Source organism: Anser brachyrhynchus (genome assembly GCF_964034855.1).
Source record: "Anser brachyrhynchus genome assembly, chromosome: 27".
In the NCBI taxonomy this organism is placed as follows: Eukaryota; Metazoa; Chordata; class Aves; order Anseriformes; family Anatidae; genus Anser; species Anser brachyrhynchus.
In genome coordinates this window covers 1,355,944-1,374,967 of record NC_137720.1, presented here as the reverse complement: position 1 = coordinate 1,374,967, position 19,024 = coordinate 1,355,944, and the positions used below count along the sequence as shown (strand labels likewise).

The 19,024-nt window shown below is 52.7% G+C and overlaps 1 protein-coding gene across 2 annotated transcripts; it reads left to right on the top strand.

The window, feature by feature from the left end:
- On the top strand, positions 1-18,018 carry LOC308183409 (uncharacterized protein C6orf132). Of its 2 annotated transcripts, XM_080569440.1 has the most exons (6): positions 1-918; positions 5,490-5,605; positions 10,909-10,984; positions 11,336-11,448; positions 11,839-14,171; positions 14,628-18,018. In XM_080569440.1, the coding sequence occupies exons 1-6, from the start codon at positions 270-272 to the stop codon at positions 14,731-14,733; spliced, it is 3,393 nt and encodes a 1,130-aa protein (XP_080425566.1). In that variant the 5' UTR covers positions 1-269; the 3' UTR covers positions 14,734-18,018. The 2 variants fall into 2 exon arrangements, with proteins under 2 accessions (XP_080425566.1, XP_080425565.1); XM_080569439.1 differs by having other exon boundaries at positions 624-918; positions 11,336-14,171.
- Positions 18,019-19,024: the final 1,006 nt, after the last annotated feature.

Genomic DNA, 19,024 nt, shown 5'->3' with positions numbered 1-19,024 from the left:
TGACAGGAAATTTGTGACACTTCCTTTTGTACCCGACACAAAAAAACGAACTGGGGTCAAGGCCCCGTCTTCAGGCTCTTGTACCAGGAAACGAGGCTCGCAGCGTGGAGGCCTGGGGCTTACTGCCTGGCGGGGCACCTCCGAACAGCTCGGTGCCGTTTGCTCTCTAGCATGCAGCAGAGCAAAGGGATCACACTTCTACTGCCCCTGGCTCTGGCCATCATCTCCTTGTACCGCCTGCAAGGCCCAGACAGGGATTTGGGGTCCCGATGCTGCACAAACAGGCAGGTGGAAAGGCTTGGGGCAGGGGAGCCCGGCCCTCGGGGCACGACCGCAGCAGCGGGTGGCCGAACAAATCCAAGAGGCAGCGTGAGAAAGATGGGAAAGCACCAAGTGCAAGCGCTCAGCGCACCACCAACTTGCAAAGTCCCGATTTTTTGAGAGGCATCGGACTTTGGGCAGCCTCCACCAGGGAGGCCCAGCCCGTCCCTCTCGGTTATGCTCCCCAGGAGCCTCCGGACCCCTCGGCATACCCGAGAGGAAAGCTCCGGCTGGGGCCGGGCCGGCAGGAGGCCGCCCGGGGGAGGCCGCCCGGGGCGCGCCCGGTGCTGCGGAGGCACCTGGGCGGAAGGAGGGGCCGGAGGTGGGGCCAGGTGGGCCCGGCCCGCTCCGCTCCGCACCGCTCCGCACCGCTCCGCACCGCTCCCGCCGCCCCGCTGCCTCCCTCGCGGCGGCGCGGCCCGGAGCCGCTCGGCGGCCGTCCCTTCGCCATGAAGAAGCACCACTCCGTGCAGGGCACCTTCAGCCGCCTCTTCGGCAAGAGGCACGGCGCCGCCGCCGCCACCACCTCGCTCTTCGCCACCAACCCGCCTTGGATCTTCACCCAGGAGGTCACCTCGGACAGCGCGGGCGGCACCGGTCAGTGCCCCTGGAGGGGCGTCCCGGGGGGGTGGGAACGCGCCCCGCAGCCTCCGGGGGGACGGGGAGGGACGGGGGGACGGCGGCGGCCCCGGCCCCGCGAGCTTCGTCCCTCGGGGCGGCGAGGGGAGGCTGCGGGAGGCTCCGCCACGGCCGCTGGAGGCCGCCCCCGCGCCCCGACGGTGCGGCGCGGGGAGGTGCGGAGCGGTGCGGTGCGGAAAGGTGCGGGGAGGTGCGGGGGGCGCGGTGCGGAGCCCCCGCCTTCCGCAGCGCGTTGTCGGCTCCCGAGCTCTGCTCCTCGGCGGGCTCCACGCGAGGGGAGCGGAGGCCGGCGCGCCGTCGGGGTTTATTTGCGCTCTCCGTGGGTTTGAGCGCAATGCTGTGCCCTGCAGGCTCGTGTAGGAGGGAGCCAGGTTAAGCAGCCAGGCAGATAAAAGATAGCCGTCTGTGGACGAAGTCGGGTGGCTGCGAGGTTCCAGCAGGCGCTTCCAAGGCTCCGAAGTGGGAACGAGCGCGGGGCGAAGCGGCGTGCCGCTGCCGTGGCGAGGCGGTGACACCCCGAAGGGCAGCTGGAGGAGCTGAGATTCAGTGAGAACGCGGTGGGGAGTTCCACGCAGCTCTTACACACAAAAGGAAAACTGCTGATTTCTAACTGTCGTAAACCTGAGAAGAACTCAAGCTTCCCTCTGATGTGGTTTGGATTTAAAAAAAAAAAGGGGGGGGAAGAAAAAGTCGCTGTGTCTGCTTATTACAAGATTGATTTCCGTGTCTGCAATTGCAGTACAAAGGCATTCCTTTCAGGTGTAGGGAGCTGCTGTGGGGATCAACTTGCAAAGTAAAAGCCAGGAGTCTTTGAAATCAAGTGTAAGTAAGAGCCATTGAATCACTCCTTAACATCCTCTTGGCGTTTATGCCATTAATCCCATTTATATGGGGTAGTGTGACACACACAGGCTGAGTGACCACGTTTAGCGCAGCGTGTGCTGAGGTGCGTGCTCGTGGCGAGGAGTGGCGTGCCCACAGCCCGGCGGGCCCAGGGGCAGGTTTTACGGCATCCTCGGCTCTTCTATCGTACCCACTGAAGCCTCATCCCAGGCCCTGTCTCTGAATATTTGCCACATAGTTTCGTGCCATTGTTGCTGCCAAAAGGAGTCCACTGTCTGTGCTAATCCCCACCTTAGTTTTTCATACAAAGTAAACAGAAGTTAGGCAATGTGCAATGGGTGTAGGTTTGCATGTCACTGACTCAGAGATTCCTGAATATAGTGACTGATGCCGCCTCCTCGCTGCGAGCTGTGGATACCCCGGTGTCAGGCAGGCTGCACCTACTCCAGGTGATGCAACCGCGGAGCAGGAAGAAGTTCCACTGCGTGTGTTGCAAATTGCTTGTTTTATTTCCCATGACCGAGAGGACGCAAGTTATCTTCAGAACAGGCTGAACACCAGAAAGCACCAGAAAGCGCAGTCGGGGCCAGCCGCTTCCGACAGCCTCCAAAGGAAGGTGCGTTTGTTTCCTGTGCCTCCTTCCAGGAAACGAAGCTGGCGGAGCAAGGGCTTGCCGGTGACAGGCTCTCAGCAGGCAAGTCCTGTTTATCTAGCAAAGAAAACACAACTACAAGCACTTCATTTTACTTTAATTAAATGCATTCAGGTTAGAGATGCTTAGTAATCTAGGATCAAAGACCTTGTGATCTTTAATCCAGTTTCTCACTGAGTTTACTTACTCAGTGACTTATTTAATAGAAAATTCTTGTTATTTCAAGTGTCTGAACTCTACCTCCGCTCAATGAAGCTGTCTGAATCCAAATTCTCATGTTGCATTGGCCTTATTTCTTGCTGGCTATTTGCTGAATGTGGGGTCACCCGAGGGGTTATGCAAAACTAACAATAACAATAATTACTTGCTGGCATCTCGGGGATCCAGGCAGCTTCTCCTTTGCCACTTGGGCCCCTTACAGGCAGGGAGGTTGTAAGCTGTTGGTAGGACTACTATCAGCAAAGCACCACGGATTAGTATTTTTTAAGGTGAAGAAAATGCCCCTATTGTAAAGACGCCCTTGTGAGAGAGGTTTAGGATAAGGGGAAAAAAGGAAGTCATGACTGACCGCAAGGACAGCGGCAGGATGATGGATACTGCTGGATGTCTGCCAGGGTAACTTGTGGTGTACTGGATGGGAGAAAGGAAAAGCTCACATGCTTGCTAGGCTAGGTGTTATGTCTCAAGGCTATTCTGGATTCATTCACCCTTCTGGAGCCTGGGGTATCTCATGTCCAGCCCCAGCATGGTCAAGTTCTTCATTTCAGGTGTTTGTACAAGTGCTTTTCTTCTGCAGGGATGCACATAAACATTTGCCCTTCCCTTTTGCCACTAAACTAAGCGTAAAGCTGCATTTCCTTGGAAGCTTCTTGCCTGATCTCTGCTGGTCCACAGAGGGCAGAGACTTAGAGAGAGCTTCTTGTAGTCTGATGAGAGGAAGACCCGGAGGCTCTATAACCTCTGTTTGAGGGGTTTGAGTTTGTTTTACAGAGAAAAGCCGCTATGCCTTCTGGTCTCCTCTACATGTCTGCAATGCCTGTTCTCTCCATCCTGCTTTAAGGTTATCAAGTCCGAGCAGCAGACGCAGCAGTGCCGTGGCAACCCGCGACAGCCGGGGGCTTCCCCTGCCCGAGCAGGGTTGGCAGCGCAGGGGGGGCTCAGGCTGGGCAAGGGGGGGCTCAGGCACGCAGCGGGGAGCGGGGGCGCTTGCTGGGCCAGGGCAGCGGGCGGCTGTTGGGACCATCTCGGTCACTGAGGCTGGCAGGGCAGGCAGCTCTGCTCGGGCGAGCGCTGCCTGGAGGTTTGGGAGGCTTGGAAATGCAGCCCGGCCCCTCTGCCTGCGCGGGGCTTATGCAACCCTCTCTCTTCTGCTCCTCAGCCTTCAATGTCCGTACAGGACTTGACAGAAACTATTTGTGTGCTTCACACCTTGGCACGGGAGTTTGAGCACTGTGCTTCCAAATTGCTTAAGGAGGAGAAAAATCTGTTTACTTCTCAGTCAGCGTCTTGGAGTGGAGGGGTTGGCTGTCTGCTGCTGCCTCCTCTCTCTGAAATAACTATTGAAATCTGCTGGGTGGGAACGCTCCGGCTGAGTTTTCTCCCTGGTCACAGCCATTTTGCACACTTTCCCCCTCCTTTCTCAAACCCTTGTACTGTAATTTGGTCTCCTTGGCTGCGAATTATTTGTGTATCTCCTTCTAGCCAAGGTGGGGTTTATATGCTTCAGTGCTTCTGCTTGTTAATTCATGCTGTTAATCAGACACAAAGAACGTAATTAAAGTAATTTTATGAGCTTTATTCACCGTCAGAAATAAACCGGCCCAAAAGGTGTGGTTGAAGGTAAAAGCATAGGGCTGGGAACCAGGAGGACCTGATAGCTTCCCCTGCTTGTGACGCCAGGGCTCTGCGACAGCCTTTCTGCCACAGTTTCTCCATTCATAGTGGCATTTAATGGAAGGACACTCACAGCCTTTCTTCGTAGGGCAGGAGTCTAAGAGTGTTGTGGCAAGCACAATCTGTCCTCCAGTGCCAATTGCATCGGAGGCCAGACGAACCGCTCCAGCAGCGTGCAGAAGGATGCTGCGGGCGATGTGATGTCCCCCGCACCCCCCTGTCTGGCATCTCCCTCCCACTGCCCTCGGCACCCGTCCTGCTGGCAGCAAAACACACAGGAGGCAGAAAGAAAACTTTCTGGGGGAGCCCCTGTGCCCATCACTGTGTCCCACAGGGAGCAGTGAGCCGTTCTCATCCACCTGAGTCCCAAGGGACCGTGCCGCTGCCAGCGGGCAGCCAGGCTCCGGCTCACGTCCGCTGTCCCTCCCTGCTGTGCAGGTGGCAGGGTCGTGCTGTCGTGATGGGGCTGAGCGAAGAACCCATAATTAGCTCTGTGCCTTGATGCAGCTGCTCTGCCCGCAGGCAGCAGCTCCTGGTTTGGTGTGGGCCGTGGCTCCACTCCTGGCTTCGGCCTCCCCCCAGTACCAGCCGCTGACAAATGAGCCAAAATAAATTCCTGCCTGTACGTAGAGGCTGTTGTGTCGTCTCTGGACAGCCACGGTCCTGGGGGCTGGAGCCTCACCACCCTATAAAGAGCTGATCCGTTTGCTCCTGAAACGTTTTCCTTCCCCAAACCTATCCTGAGTGGGGAGTGAATTGAATGCTTGTACTGACTTCTGACTCTCCTGAGGTAAATTTAAGTTTTAAGAAATTTAAGTTATTTAAGAAATAAGCCTTTCAGAGGGACTTGGCCTGCCCCGTGCTCTTTCAAGTCCAGCATCGGGAGCTCTGGGAAGGCTCTTGCTGTCACAGGGTGCCAGGGCTGCCCGGCTGGGTCCTGCGCCCCTGGACCTGCCTCCTCCCGTCCTCAGCTCGCCTCCAAACACCCAGATATTCCTCAGTCTGATGTTTCTTGCTGGTTCCTGGGAGCTGAAATAGCAAATCCTTCACAGCGCTTCCTGAAATGAGATGTTGTCCAGCACTGTTTTTCCCTGTTGCCTCGAACGCAATGCTGCTGCTAACAGTTTTCTCTTCCTCTCAGGTGATGTGATCGAAGTGTATTATGGCGATAATCGCTTTGGGACGATGACCGACTCTGGAACAGCAACACTCAAGCCTCGTCCGAGAGTCCGGCCGCTGCTGACTTTCTTACCCCTCGTGAGTATCAGGCTTGCTGCTGAGGTTGGTTACAGCAGAGCTCATTGGTGGTGCCCAGAGCCCGCTGGGCTGGCTGCTTCTCTCACCCTCTACCTGGGGGAAGAAAATAAATGAAAAGCCAAACCACTCTGTAATGATGGTGGATACAAGGGATTAATAGGTGATCCAAGTTCAGGATTTGTGTTGGACATAGGCAAGGTACTTGGGTGAGAGACGTGAGTGTTATCAGACTTGTATTTTCAATTAAAAAAAATCGCTGAGCACGTAGGTGATAGAACTGGCTCGCACTGCAGTTTTTGTAAGCGCTACTGGCAGTCTTTCTCTGCATCAGGCATGTTGCTGGATAGAGCGATAGCAGAACTGTCACGTTTTTGGCATGGGAGTGAGGAGGCGATGCAGCAGGTGTCTGTGCAGAGGCTGATTGCCTGCACCAGCTCCAGATACACTTCATCCTGGTGTGAGACCAGGGAGTGTTGAGTGTAAGCACGTAGAAAAGTAACTCTCTGGCTCTGTTGCAATTCCTCTGAACGCAGGGACACCGAAGCCCCTGGCACAGTTACTCCTAACTGCATGCTCCTTTCTAGGACCCTCAAGTTCTCCATTACTAAACTTTACAGGAAATCTTGTCCAACACACAGAACACCTTCTTGTGTGTCTCCTCTGTCCCATAGCAAACAGTAGGCACGAATGTCAAATATCACAAGCTCAGCAAACGTGCAAACTGGGGGGTGGGTGAGGTTGCATTTTTTCCTTATTCTGTAAGAAGATCGGCTTCTGCAGGGACCTTGTTGCTCCCTCTGTGACTGTCGCTCTCCAAAGGCCGACAGGGAGGAAAGATCTGCAAGTACTTGCCAGATGGAGTTAACCCCAAGACAACATCTTTGTGCGTGGCTTGTTGAGTTTGCAGCGGTTGAAGTCGCGTACCTGATGAGCTCTGACGGTGAGCATCAAAGCACCGCGAGCGCACGCCAGAAGGCGAAGGCGGCCGCTGGCAGCGAGCGGGCGATGCGGAGCTCCACCGAGGGCGAGGCTGGGAGTGGGAGCAGGCCGGAGGTTTGCTGCCGTGGTTTCTAGGTTTCTCTCTCTGCATCTGAGCAGTTGTGGGCGGCTGTCACACCTGTGTTATCAGGACATGCTCGTGAACCTTTACGTGGCTGTTAGACTGTTGTTTTTCCCAGTCTCTGGGTGGGCGAAACAGCTCTGAGCAGAGCTACCAGTGCTCCAGCAGCAGCTGGACATGGAGACCACAGCAGTGAGCACCAATGCAGCCGGACCTGGAGCTGTCTTTAACCCAGCTGAGACCCCTTCACCACTGCCTCCAAAAGCCACAGGTGCTTGCTGCTGGCTTCGATGCTCTGCTGCCAAGCTTTCCTCCTGTGGAACGCACCTTTCTGAAGGTCTTATCTCATAAAGATGACAGGGAAGTGCATGACTGCTCGGAGGTGTTCTGGAGAGAGCAACAGCTCAATCTGAAGTGATACAGACAGGTCACTGAAGACAGTAAAACACTTAAAATCCCTTTGTCTTGACAAGTAAATCCTCTCTGAGCAAGGGATGTTTTCCTCGTACATCCTCATCCTTTTAGAGCAGTCATCACCTACAGCAGCAAATGGGCTGGTCTGCTGTCAGCCAGCTACAATTAGGAGTTCGTGGGGTTGCGCAGGTGTCATTTGGAGGACAATTGTGGGGGTTATACATCAATTTGGGTGCATAATTAGCAAGTTACAGAGGTTATGGGCACAAAGGGGTTGTGCCCTCTGTGATGCCTTCCAAAAGACAACAGCAGGTGAAAGAAATCTTGTGTGAGCTGAGTTGAGTAGGGGTGGTGCGTGAGAAACTCCTGGTATTGCGGACTTCAGTGTGTGACCGTACTGGGACTGGGTTTTGCAGAGCACAACTGGGCTCTGGCATCTGCTCAGAGCTTCCAAATGTTTTACTAGTGGAAATGAATGTGTTTCTGGATCTAACAGCACAAATGGGATAAGTACTCAGGGCTGTCACCCTGGCAGTGGTGTTTGCCTGCAGCCTTCAAAGGCACAGCTGGCCCGTGGGGGGTTCCCCACGATGGCCCTTCTGAGGGTCCCTCTCACCCTGCTCCTTTTCCAAGAGTACCGTGTTTAACTGATGAAATCAGTAGGTGTAAGCTACGTTTTTTAAGGACCAGTCTGTGTTGGACATTTGCATTATTTTGATTAGGTTTGATTCTGATTTGTCTTGGCACAGACGCTTCTGCTGCCACATCCATATTGGCGCTGGGCTGTTGTGCAGCCACTGGGCTGTTCTCCTGCCTTAACCCCTTCTTCCCATCCAACCCCTCCGTGTTCCCTGGCAAGGGGCGGCTGTGGCACCTGCATGGTGGGTGTGAGCCAGGGCAATGCAGTGCCTCATCCGTGGGCACCTGGCAGCTCTTCTGCTGCCTGCCCCCAGCAGCGAGCTACCCTGCCAGGCACTAGCTGTCCCTCAGGACAGTGTCCCCTTCCCGTGGGCACAGGACAGCGTCCCCTTTCCCCTTCCCCTGCGGCTTCCTGGGAGCTGCAGGTGAGGGCAGAGCTTTGGCAGCCTAGGGGACTAAATTCCTTTGGTTAACCACCAAATGTCCCAGGCTCTGCTTCAAAACAAAGGGTTTGGAGGTACCTGTCCGTATTTGGAGAAATGCTTGGCCTTCTTAAGATGTCCAAGATGTAAGGCAGTTATATTTTGGTGCCTTTTTTTTTTTTTTAGAAGGAGTGACCTCGAACCCTAGCTCATTTAATGTATGGGAAGCATGGGCTTCCAGGGGAAGTCCATGGGAAGGATTGGGAGAGCTGCGGGTGGTAAGGACAGGCAAACTCTTTCACTGAGGGCAAGGGATCTCTTTCACTGAGGGCATCTGTTTCAGAGATTCCTGGTCATCCCAGTGAAAGCTCACCCCCAGCGGGATCCTCAGCACACACAAATCTGATTTGAGCACCACGAACTGGAAATGCAGGTTCCTGCTGCACCACCCACCAGAGGCAGCAGCCTGCTCTGAATCAGCTGGAGCTTTGCTGAGCTGGTCGCACCCCTAGCAAACATACAAGAGGAAAATAATCTTTCTGGTCATCTCTCAAGACTGGCAGCGTACTGGAGATGCTTTCCATTTTAGAAGCCAGCTTATGACATGAAGATGGGTGTTTTTGGAGATGCTGAGCATTAGCAACTGCAACAAAAATTTTTAGTGTGAAACAGGCTCGCCCAGTTTTTAGGACCTCATGAAATGACATGTCCAAAACTACTCATCTATGACGTGTGGACTTTGTTTCCTCCAATTTTGCATAGATCTCTTCTGTCTGCTCTTCCCTTTCTACTCCTATCCAAATGTATGATGCATACATTGATTTTAATTCAGGTCAAATGAGTGCTCAGACGTTTTTGTTTCTCTGTAAATGAGCAGGTATCCTCAGTGTGCTCGGAAGACTGGCAGCAATGAATTTTCACAGCAAATGGAAACTGCTGGGGTTTTTCTGTGTGGCCTTTGGTATCTCATTGCACTGGAAAATTTCATTCTCAGATCTTGAAGTGCCTCTGTTACCCTTTGCCTTCCCTCTGGCTTTCAGCTGGGCCCAAGGATCTCTCCCCTGCATCGTCCTGTATGTTAGGAACAGTAAGGAGGTCTTAGATGAGGTTGTAAGGCTCACCTCGTTTATTTTGCTACTAACTAACAGACCCGTCCTTATGCTTTAGCAGACCTTGGCTTCTCCACCAACATGAATCTGCCTGATCAGTTGTGCAATCCCGTGAGCTGTGCGTTCCCATTCACTCTCTCCAGGCTGATCTATAACTGGCTCACTCACTTGTGGTTATAGAGGATCTTTGGTAACCTGCAGGGTGCTAGGCTTTGCAACCAAAGCATGCGTATTTTCTTCTTATTTTGCTGTATGTTAGTGGGTAGGGGGGTCCCAGGGCCCTTCTGAAGGAGTTCTGGCTGCTGCCGCTGCTAAAGTCAGCCCTGCCCCAGCAGCTCTCACGTTCCTGAACTTCTTACACCCACTGCAGTGTGTAATATTAACGTGCTGCCTGCAGCCTGCTAGCTGGATACACCGAGCTTAACCTTTGATCAAGGAGACTTTGGAATCCTACAGCAATCTCCTGTAAAAATAGTGCTAATACCAGTGAAAGGCAAAGGGCACCGGCTTGATTATTATCTAGGCTTTTGTGTACAGAAAACCAGTGCACAGACGTGGTGCAGACTGACTGTAGGATGTTTCCTTTGCTCAATGGGCTGTTAACAGCTAATGCAAACAGCTGCCTGGGGTGAGGAGCAGTGCAACAGGGCTGGCCCTGCGAGGACGGAGCCAACGCTGAACGGTGTGTCCCTGACTGCTGCCCAGGGGCCTGGGAGCTCCTGATATTTCCTCACTATGGTCTCTCCCAACGCTGGTATGTGAAAGCCCAGTCAACTGCTTCGGTCACTTACGTCTGTGCTGACAGCCTGATTCAGCATCAGTTTGTGTTTTGGACGTGGGTGCGTTAGTGTACGTTTCGTGAGCAACTCCAATCCCTCTGCAGAGCAATCTCAGCAGTGAGTCACTGGAGGAAAGAGGAGAGGCTTTCTGCTTTTGGCAGGTGTATGAGGCAGGAGCCCTGGTCAGCACTCTAGGTGAGTCAACATGCCTTGAATATCTCACAGTGGGTGGTTATAATTATCTGAACTGCCCTAGCTGTAAGCACCCTCACAAATGTGTAGGCTGCTAAATTGCATGGTCCTATACCAGCTAAATGCACTGCTGAATTTTCAGCCTGAATGCTAAGGGAGTAATTGAGAGTGAAACAAACCACACAAGTAGCAGTTTTCCCCAGACTGTTCAGATATGCTGGTGCCAGAGTTTCCCAAAAACCTGGAAGCCTTTCTGCAACTTCAGTGACTGCGGTGTGTACGTGACTGTGGCAGAGGCTGTCAGTGCCTGCTGGAGAGTAATACCCACAAAACCAGTGGGAGCTATTAAAATTGGCTTGGTCTGTGAATGGTGAGAAACTAATCCTGCTGATCCCACTCTGTGGAGCTCTAAGCTTGGATGTGAAACAGCCGTCCTCCTATACAGCCTGTCTGTACCTGACTAGCGTGGGGAATTGTGTCTCTGTGGCTTGTGCAACCTTGATCGCTTTCCTTGTCCCCTTAAATGGTGTCAACAGCAGCTATTGCAGTACCTCCGTGTCTAGGAAATGGCACTGCATCCCATCAGGCTCCTGTTTGCTTAGATGAATTACCAGCTATGCAGCCTACTGCCCTTTGTTCTAATACCCTGGGCATAAAACTAACAGCTCTGTTTTCTCAACTATTGCAGAATGCCCAGGAATCCCATGGGGTGGCTGTGCCAACGCCGTCAGTGCCAGAAGACTTTGAAGAAAAAGCAGCTCTTGGTAAGGGATTTTCTCTGTTAAGTGAAGACATGTTCAGCAATGCCCTGCCCTTGGGCTCGGGGGATCCTGTGAAGGAAGCGTGCATGTACCACTCTCTGGAGCAGACAGTCTGGTCATGAGATTTTTAATGCTAAAATCAAGCCTGCTATTAATAACTTTTTGAAGTTCTTGAAAATGAATTCATTTCTAAGGGGTGAGGCATAGTGGCTGTTACAGTTGAGCAAGCTTTAGACAGCTGTTGAGCAAAATAAACCGGCTTCCTAGGAGGATGGCTGGCCAGAGGCGATTCTGGACTTCACAGTGCTGGCAGAGAAGGTGTTCATGCCACCATGCTTTTGCTCTTCCTTGCAGGCCCTGGCTCCCAGATCAATGGGAACTACCGAATGTACAGTTCAGTGGGGGACCTGCGCCCGCAGGCTCTTGACGGGGATGAGCTGGATGAAGACATCCCTCCGCCACCATCAGTACCCCCACCACCCCCTCCAACAGCATGGGCCCCCGCGCCACCGCCTCCAGCCTCACCAGCCCTACAGCCGCCTGAAATGCGGCCGCCTTCACCACCACTGCCACCACCTGAGACAGTGCCGCCACCTCCTGCCATGGCACCTCCACCACCCCCAGCCTCCACCCTGTCCTCCCCTGGCACGCTGGCCCCTCCGGACTTCATCCCGCCAGCCCCACCGCTCTCCAAGGCCCCTGTGCCCTTCACCAACGGCATCTCCAAGTGGAAGTCTGAGACTGTGCTGAACACGAGGCAGGCGGACGCTGAGGGACCACTCCAAACCAGTGAGGCGCAGGTGCCAGCTGCCCCCGGCCCGACGGAGAGCCTGCAGCCCCCCAAGCAGTGCCCTGAGCCCCATCTCACCTTCCCCAGGTCCTTCAAGGTTCCCCCTCCAGCCCCGGCCCGGTCCTCCTCCATCCCCGTGCAGGAGAATCAGCCCGCCCGTCAGGAGCCCTTCACCAGGCAGCCCCATGCCCGGCCTCCCCTCCCGCCATGCTTCACCATAAGACCTGCGGCCAAGGCTCACACGGGAGAAGCCAAGGAAAGAAATCCCCCGCTGAGACAGCCCATCACCAAGCTGGCCGTGCTGGCCCCTCCACCACTGAGCCCCAAGCCAGGTCCAGGGATCGTTGGCCGTTCCCCGCTGCCCAGCTCAGAGTCAGAGAAGAGTCCCCAGCCAAAAACTACCAACAAAGACTCTCGTCTGAAACCCGAAGTTCTCACTGCAAATGACCTGGAGCTGCCTCCTCCGGATTACCCGACCTCTGAGGATAGCTGGAAGGATGCCGGCAACCTGAGCAGGCTGCAGCATGAGCTCTCAGCCCTGCTGCACTCCCCCAGGAGGGAGGAGAGGCAGCCGGAGGTGCCAGCAGCTCCCCGGCCCGCAGACAGCAGCACCAACCATGCTGGCAACCATGTGCCTGGCCCCAGCGGGCCCCAGCTCACCGGGCCTCCCAGGAAGGCTTCGCCATTACCCACTGGAGGGGAGACTGAGAGGAAGGAGGGGCCCGGCAGCCCCCCCAGTGCCATGGGCAGCCCCCCCAGTGCCATGGGCAGCCCCCCCAGTGCCATGGGCAGCCCCCCCAGTGCCATGGGCAGCCCCCCCAGTGAGGCACAACCAGCTCCCGAGAGCAACCCGGCCGTGCAGACCCGCAGCGTGATGAAAATCAGGAACGAGCTGGAAGCGGTGTTCTCCCTGAAGAAAGAAAGAAAGCCTGCCCTGGGGCTCACTGGCCAGAAGCAGGGCCCCGAGGATGGCAGCAGCACCCCACGTTTGCGGCCGAGCCCCCCTGACCCGGGTGATGCAGTGCTGCCAAAACCAGCCCCGAGCCTGCTCCCAGCCCCAGTGGTGGCTGCTGCTGCTGCAGAGGAGACGACAAGGCAGGAGGAACATCCCGTTCCTGTCACCCCTGCTGCTAACAAAGCCATGGAGAGCTCAACCACTGCTCCCCAGTCCCCTGACAGCAGTGTGAGTGCCCCAGGCCCACCTCAGAAGCCAGAGGAGGAGCCCCCCGCTCCCGCTGCCCCATCGCCCCCCATTTCCCCTGCACCACAGCCTGGTGCTGCCATCTTCCAGTACAAAGTGCACCGGGCCGGGGCTGGCTCGGCTGAGCCTCCCTGCCCCACAAACTCATCCGGCAGCCCCCCGGGAGCCTCGGGCCCAGGGGAGGAGGAGGTGCTGATCCACCCTGTGACGGGTGAGCGTGTGGAGCGGGGCTCCCCCATGGCGCTGCTGCTGGCGGCCCGGCAGCGTGCACAGCGGGGCCGGCTGGGCAGCGAGGTGGGGGGCCCACCGCGGGCAAAGCCACCCCCCAAACTCAGCAGTGCCGCGTCGGACACCACCTCCACCACCAGCTTCTACCGCCACGAGTCCAGGCCATACTCGTTCACCGTGGTGCCCCGGCCTCTGTCAGGGACAGGACAGAGCAAGCTGCCATCCTTCTCCAGCTCCTCGGAGCAGGGACGGGTGGTGGGTGAGGGGCAGCCCCCCGGGCACCAGCGGGCCACTGCCTCCAGCCTGCTGCGGGGCCTCCTGGAGTCGGGTCAGCCGAAACGCCCCGAGCCCCCCAGCTCTGCCATGCCCAGGGAGGACGAGGAGGAGGAGAAGAACGGGGAGATGACGCTGGACTACGCCATCATCCCGCCACCCCCTGAGTTCAGCAACGAGGCAGATGAGGCTGACAGGATCCCCCAGAGCCAGGAGGGGAACCGCAAGTGCCCCAGCTTCCCCGACTGCAGCCGGACCTCGGAGGCACCACGGTACTTCAGGTGGCCCGGCTACGGCCGTGGCTACAACTACGGGAACAGACAGGAGCCCTTGGAGCAGAGCAGGAGGAACAGCGACCTGACACCCCACTATCCAGATTACAGTGGCTCCGCTGGTTACTTCGGCCGTGGTCCAAACAGCCGCCCGCTCATCAAAAAGCGGCTCTACGTCTCTGAGCCTGAACGCTCCTACCCCAGAGCAGCTGCCCGGGGTGCGGGCGCGCTCTCATCCTATGGCCCTGGGGCATACAGCTCCTCGGCTGGGGAGGGGGCTCGCCGCCTGGGCTCTGCCCACCGGAATGGCCCCGCCAGCACACAGGGCAGGCGGACATCCATCGATTCGGCTGGGAAAGCCGGGCCGTACAGCAGTGCTGACGCCAAGTACAAGGCGCAGAATGGGGATTTCTCGGCAGCCGGCAGGTACGTACTTCCCTGAGCTGACCTCCTGTTGGTGCTTGGAGGACTTGCATGGTGTGGCTGGGCAGCATGGGTCGTTGTAACAGCCCTGGACCAGGACCAAAGGACGGCTTTGGTCTTGCTCCGGGGCTGTTATAAAGACCCTAGAGAAATTGGCATGAAAGCACCACCTTGGGTCATCCACCACAAGCAGTGGAGAAAAGAGCTTTGAAAGTGGCTCTTGCTCCACCAGCTCTGTGGTGGGGATGTAATGGCAGCACGGTGGCCATGCTGATCACAAGCTGGGGCCAGCACCTCACTGCCACACTTGTCCCTACAAACACAGATGTGGGTGAGGGGCTACTGGGAGGCTCCTTGCAGGGGAGAATGAAAGTTTTCCTGCTCTGATAGAAACGCACTGCTATTTGAAATAAAGATTTCCTTGGCTTTCAGTGACTTTCCCTGTTGTCTTCCCTCCAGACCTGCCCACGGCAGCTCACAGTACAGCGGACCCACCAACACCTTCACGGTCAGACCCGGGACACGGCAGCCTATCTCCTACGCCTACCAGAGTGGTCACCGATAGGCTTGTCCGTGGGGCTGCTCTGCCGCCTTCGTCCTTCAGCTGGGAAGAGATGAAGAGGTGCCTCAGTGGCTCACCTTCTCCCTGGGCACCAGAAACAGTCCCAACCCAGCCAGCAAATGCACTGCTTGAAACTACTGAGGGTGAAGGCGGAGAGAAAATCTTGGACTTGAACTCTTCTCAAAAGACTGTCATGGAGAGTAGTTACTACAGAGGACCGGCTGCTGTTCGTGAGCAAACGTGTTTTTCCTTCTCTTCCCACTCCCCCAGTATTATTTTCAAAATTGCAGCTTGATAGGTCTTCTAAGAAAGTGAAAGAGCATAAAGAGCCTTAGTTCTCTTTAAAGAGCATCACCACTGGAGAGACTGTTTTCAGTTTTGTTTTTTTTAATTGGTTTAAATGCAACATGCTCGGGAGTGGGGAGAAAACAACTGGGAGATATACCTAATGGAAGCAAGCTGGTGTATATCTAAATCTAGGGGAATTAAAATAAGAATGTGAGGTCAATTGGATAGAAATAGTTTAGGATGACTAGATCACCACCTCCCTCAATAGCCTTAAGCAAATCAATTATGCCGATGCCTTAAAAACAGCTTGGTGCCTTAAAAACAGCTCGTGGCTCTCTGTGCCTATCCCCAGGAGCTGGGGTCAGCAGCTCCACAAAGGTCTGAGCCCCCTTCCCCTGGGTGTGACCACAGGGGTCAGCAGCTTTGGGAGTGTGGGGCCTTGCTTTCCTGTTCCTTTTGGTCACTGCAAGTGTTTCTGTTGCTAATTAGTCATCGTGGAAGGCTGAGAGGCCAGACTGGATGACTGTAAAGCACTCTGGCAATACAAGACATTCAGCAATTCTTCTTTTCCTTTGTCAGAGGTGGTAGGTATTAGTGACTCAACAGAATGGTACTGATGAGGCTTTCTTCCAGGATTATTTTGCCTCCTAATACCCACTGTAAACCCCACCTCTAATAGCTAAGCCACTTAGTTCTTATAAACTGAGGCTTGGCTTTGTTTGATTTAGGGGACTGATAAGCTAAATTTTGGTAGTTGTGAAGTATTTGACACTCCTGGGTGTGAAATGTCTCCAGTGACATACCTGAGGGACCTGTCTCCAGCTATTTCCATTAGCACATTGTGAACACTTGTCTGGGTGTTGAGTGTGCCTGCAAGCCTGTCTCTGCTTCTGCCAGTGCGGATCTGTCTGAAGGAGCTAGCGATGGCCATGTTGTGCCATGGGATAGAATAGTCTGAAAGAGGGTATCTTACGCTTTAGAGAGCAATGCGCTCTCACTGTAACTGACCAAGTTTTGAATAGCTAACCTCCGGAACTTAGGAACAAACACAATCTTCCTCATAGGTAAACTTGCTGAAAATCACTGTAAGATAGATGTAAAAAACTTGTAGAGAGTATTTTCTAATCACTGACAAACTAAAAGCACTTTGAGACATTAGTCTACTTTTATTGAAAGCACTTTCTATTCTCAATATTATACAGTATCATTAGTTCCACTCAAACTTATCTTGCATTGTGTTGCAAGCAGATTTTGCTCTACAGTTTGACTCAAAACTCAGTGATATATTTTCCCTCAGTGCAATTTTCAAAACAGTTATCTTCATTAATGTCACGTTGTTGACATTTGTTTTATGTTATTCCCAACTCTACCTAATAATTTCACAGCTGTTTCAAATATTGCAGGGGCTTCAAAGTATTCTGAACTTTACTTTGCTGTGAATAAAATGAGAACACAAATACCATAATCAGTCTAATAGCTAATTCATAGGATGTTGTTATGCCAGTAAGTCACAGTGACTAGGAGTATTTCCAGACGTGTTCACTCCAGCTGGTACTGAAATAACACATTTTAAATAACTGGATGTTCATTTATGAAGAAAAGGAACTATGGAGTAACTGTCTGGGTGTTTAAGTGTACCAGTGTCATGCAGAATAGCCATTTGCCCTCCTCCCCCTCTCCTGGTGAGGAAGTTTCCCATGAAGAGCATCTTGAGAATTCTTATTTATCTATGGAGGTAAAGCCGTGATCATGTTTGCATAGCTTCAGGGCTGTGTTTTAGTATCCAATGGAATTTCACCACTTTCACCTAAAACAAAGCTTCACTGATAATACTGCAACCTGATCTAGATTTTTGCACAATGAGCAGTTACAACTGCAAAATTAATTCCTAAAATTAGTTTAAATGTAAACAGTTGTTGGGAGACTTTGGCCTATATTAAATTCACACAAGCACAGTCTCTGGACAATCTTCCTCCTCTTATAAACTTTCCTAAATCTGAACATAGCCCCAGCAAAAGTTTTTCTCTTTTTTTTCTTTTTTTTTTTTTTTCCAGAGCAAAATGTGAAACTCCAATGTTGGCACTTACTTTGAATTTCGTGTTTACTATTTCACCCACACATGCAATTCATAAGTAGTTGTAATACATACGGTGTTATATAGTGTGGAATGTCTTGTTTCTGGTAGCTGTATATTTGTTTATATTAAATAGTAGAAGCCTGAGAATGTAAGTCCAGTTTTATGTAATAGCCATTATTCATTCAAAGAACACCCATTCTGGGAATGCATGGTAGACTAAGCTGTAATGAAATCAGGTAGGACTGTTCACAGTTGTAAAACTGGTTAACCAGAATGTTTGAAGCAGCGAAACTATTCTATTTAGACACTTTGGGCTATCCCTGCTGCTTTTGAATGCATTAGGAAAATACTAGAATTTCAGTAACAACTAGACATGCCAAAGCCACTGGGAACTGTTCATGTTACAAAGAAATCACTGTCAGAGCTGTTGACAGCCAAAGAACTTACAAAAGTGTAAGAGTTAAACCTGTAATGAAGAGCGAGGACTGTTTGCAGCTGCCAGAGTGGGGAAGAGCTCCCTCTTGCCTGGCCAGGTGATCTGTGTGCTGTACCAAGTACGATTCCTGTTCCTCCTCCTTCTCCCCCAGCTGTTTCACGATGAAAACTTAGAGGAGGAAACTGAGGGGTATTAACAGAGCAAAGCAACCTACCTTATAGACCAGCCATAGCACTAGAAGTTATCTTGACACCTGACAATGGAGTTCTTAACGCTTCAACTCTCTCCCGAGTTTGGTCATTCAAGTCCTGATACAACATAAATTATCCCCTGCAGCTGTCTTCTCCTCAAAGTACCTGCTAATGTAGCATAACTGATAGCTTTACTTGTAAAGCATTTGGTCTGAACAAAGTCTCTTATTTATGAGTGCCATTGAAAACTAACCTTCTTGCATTAAATACGTCTGGATGTATTGTTTTATTACATGCAGTCTGACTTTTTTTTTTTAGTATTCTATTGTCCATCTACTATTGAGATTTTTGCGTGTAGGCTTAACAGGACAGGAAGAAGTCTTAAATTGGCCTCAGTAACAGTCTGAATTTCACCTTTCCTAGGGCTTTGTCCAATTCCTACGTAGCAGTTGATACAAGACACTGGCAATTTAAGTGTTTCCAGAAGCCTGATCAAGGAAGGAACAGGCAGCTAGCCCTAGCTGCCCCTTCGCTTTGGAAACACCCCTCGCATCCAGCTGGTTAGGCAGGCTGAGAGCTTTTACACTTCAACCTGTGCTTCTATAAATAGCATTCTTGGTTTTGAACTTTTCATTAGTAATACAACTTGCATATTTATTTGCAAGTCCTAACTAGAACGTTGTACTTAAAATTGAAAATGCAGTGTGAGTAATGCAAGCAACAACATAAAAGGCAGGCTTGTCTTCATAGTGGCTTACTCTCTCCACTCCTCCAAATTGTTTATTTGCATTCTCATCTCTTTAATCCAGGCCTGGCTACAGAACAAGGTTCTTCATTAGGGAAGCGTGCAATGTATCTTGAAGCTTTTACTGTGGCCACAATATATTAGTGTCCCTAAACCTGAACAGCATGTAAAGTAGCCCGGGCAGGGTTAGCATACCACAAAACCCATAGAATTCTCCAATTCCTTTGCAGATAGCTTATAAGTCAACAAGCATTGATGTGGTGCTGTCAGTGTTTCTGCTGTGTTGCCTGCATGCTGGTGTGACTATTTAACATGGCCTTGCTGGCTCCTCATGATTATACCCTTGCTAAGCTAACACAACACGTTAGTGACTGCTAGATAACCTGTTGCTCTTCTGTGCTTCTCTTACCATGGTGAAAAAGACAAGTGGTAAAATGGGTAGATGCTCTAAAGGAACGTGCAAACTTTTGACTACTGTCACGCTGGCAGCTGCTGCCCTCCCGTGGCAGAACACAAAGCTTCACCCAGATTTGCAGGACGCTGAAACATTTTGTATG

Coding starts and splice junctions, on each gene's coding strand:
- LOC308183409 (XM_080569440.1), top strand. CDS start 270: ATGCTGCACAAACAGGCAGGTGGAAAGGCTTGGGGCAGGGGAGCCCGG. Junction 10,985..11,335: donor TGAAGAAAAAGCAGCTCTTG/GTAAGGGATTTT, acceptor TCTTCCTTGCAG/GCCCTGGCTCCCAGATCAAT. Junction 11,449..11,838: donor ACATCCCTCCGCCACCATCA/GTACCCCCACCA, acceptor CAGTGCCCTGAG/CCCCATCTCACCTTCCCCAG.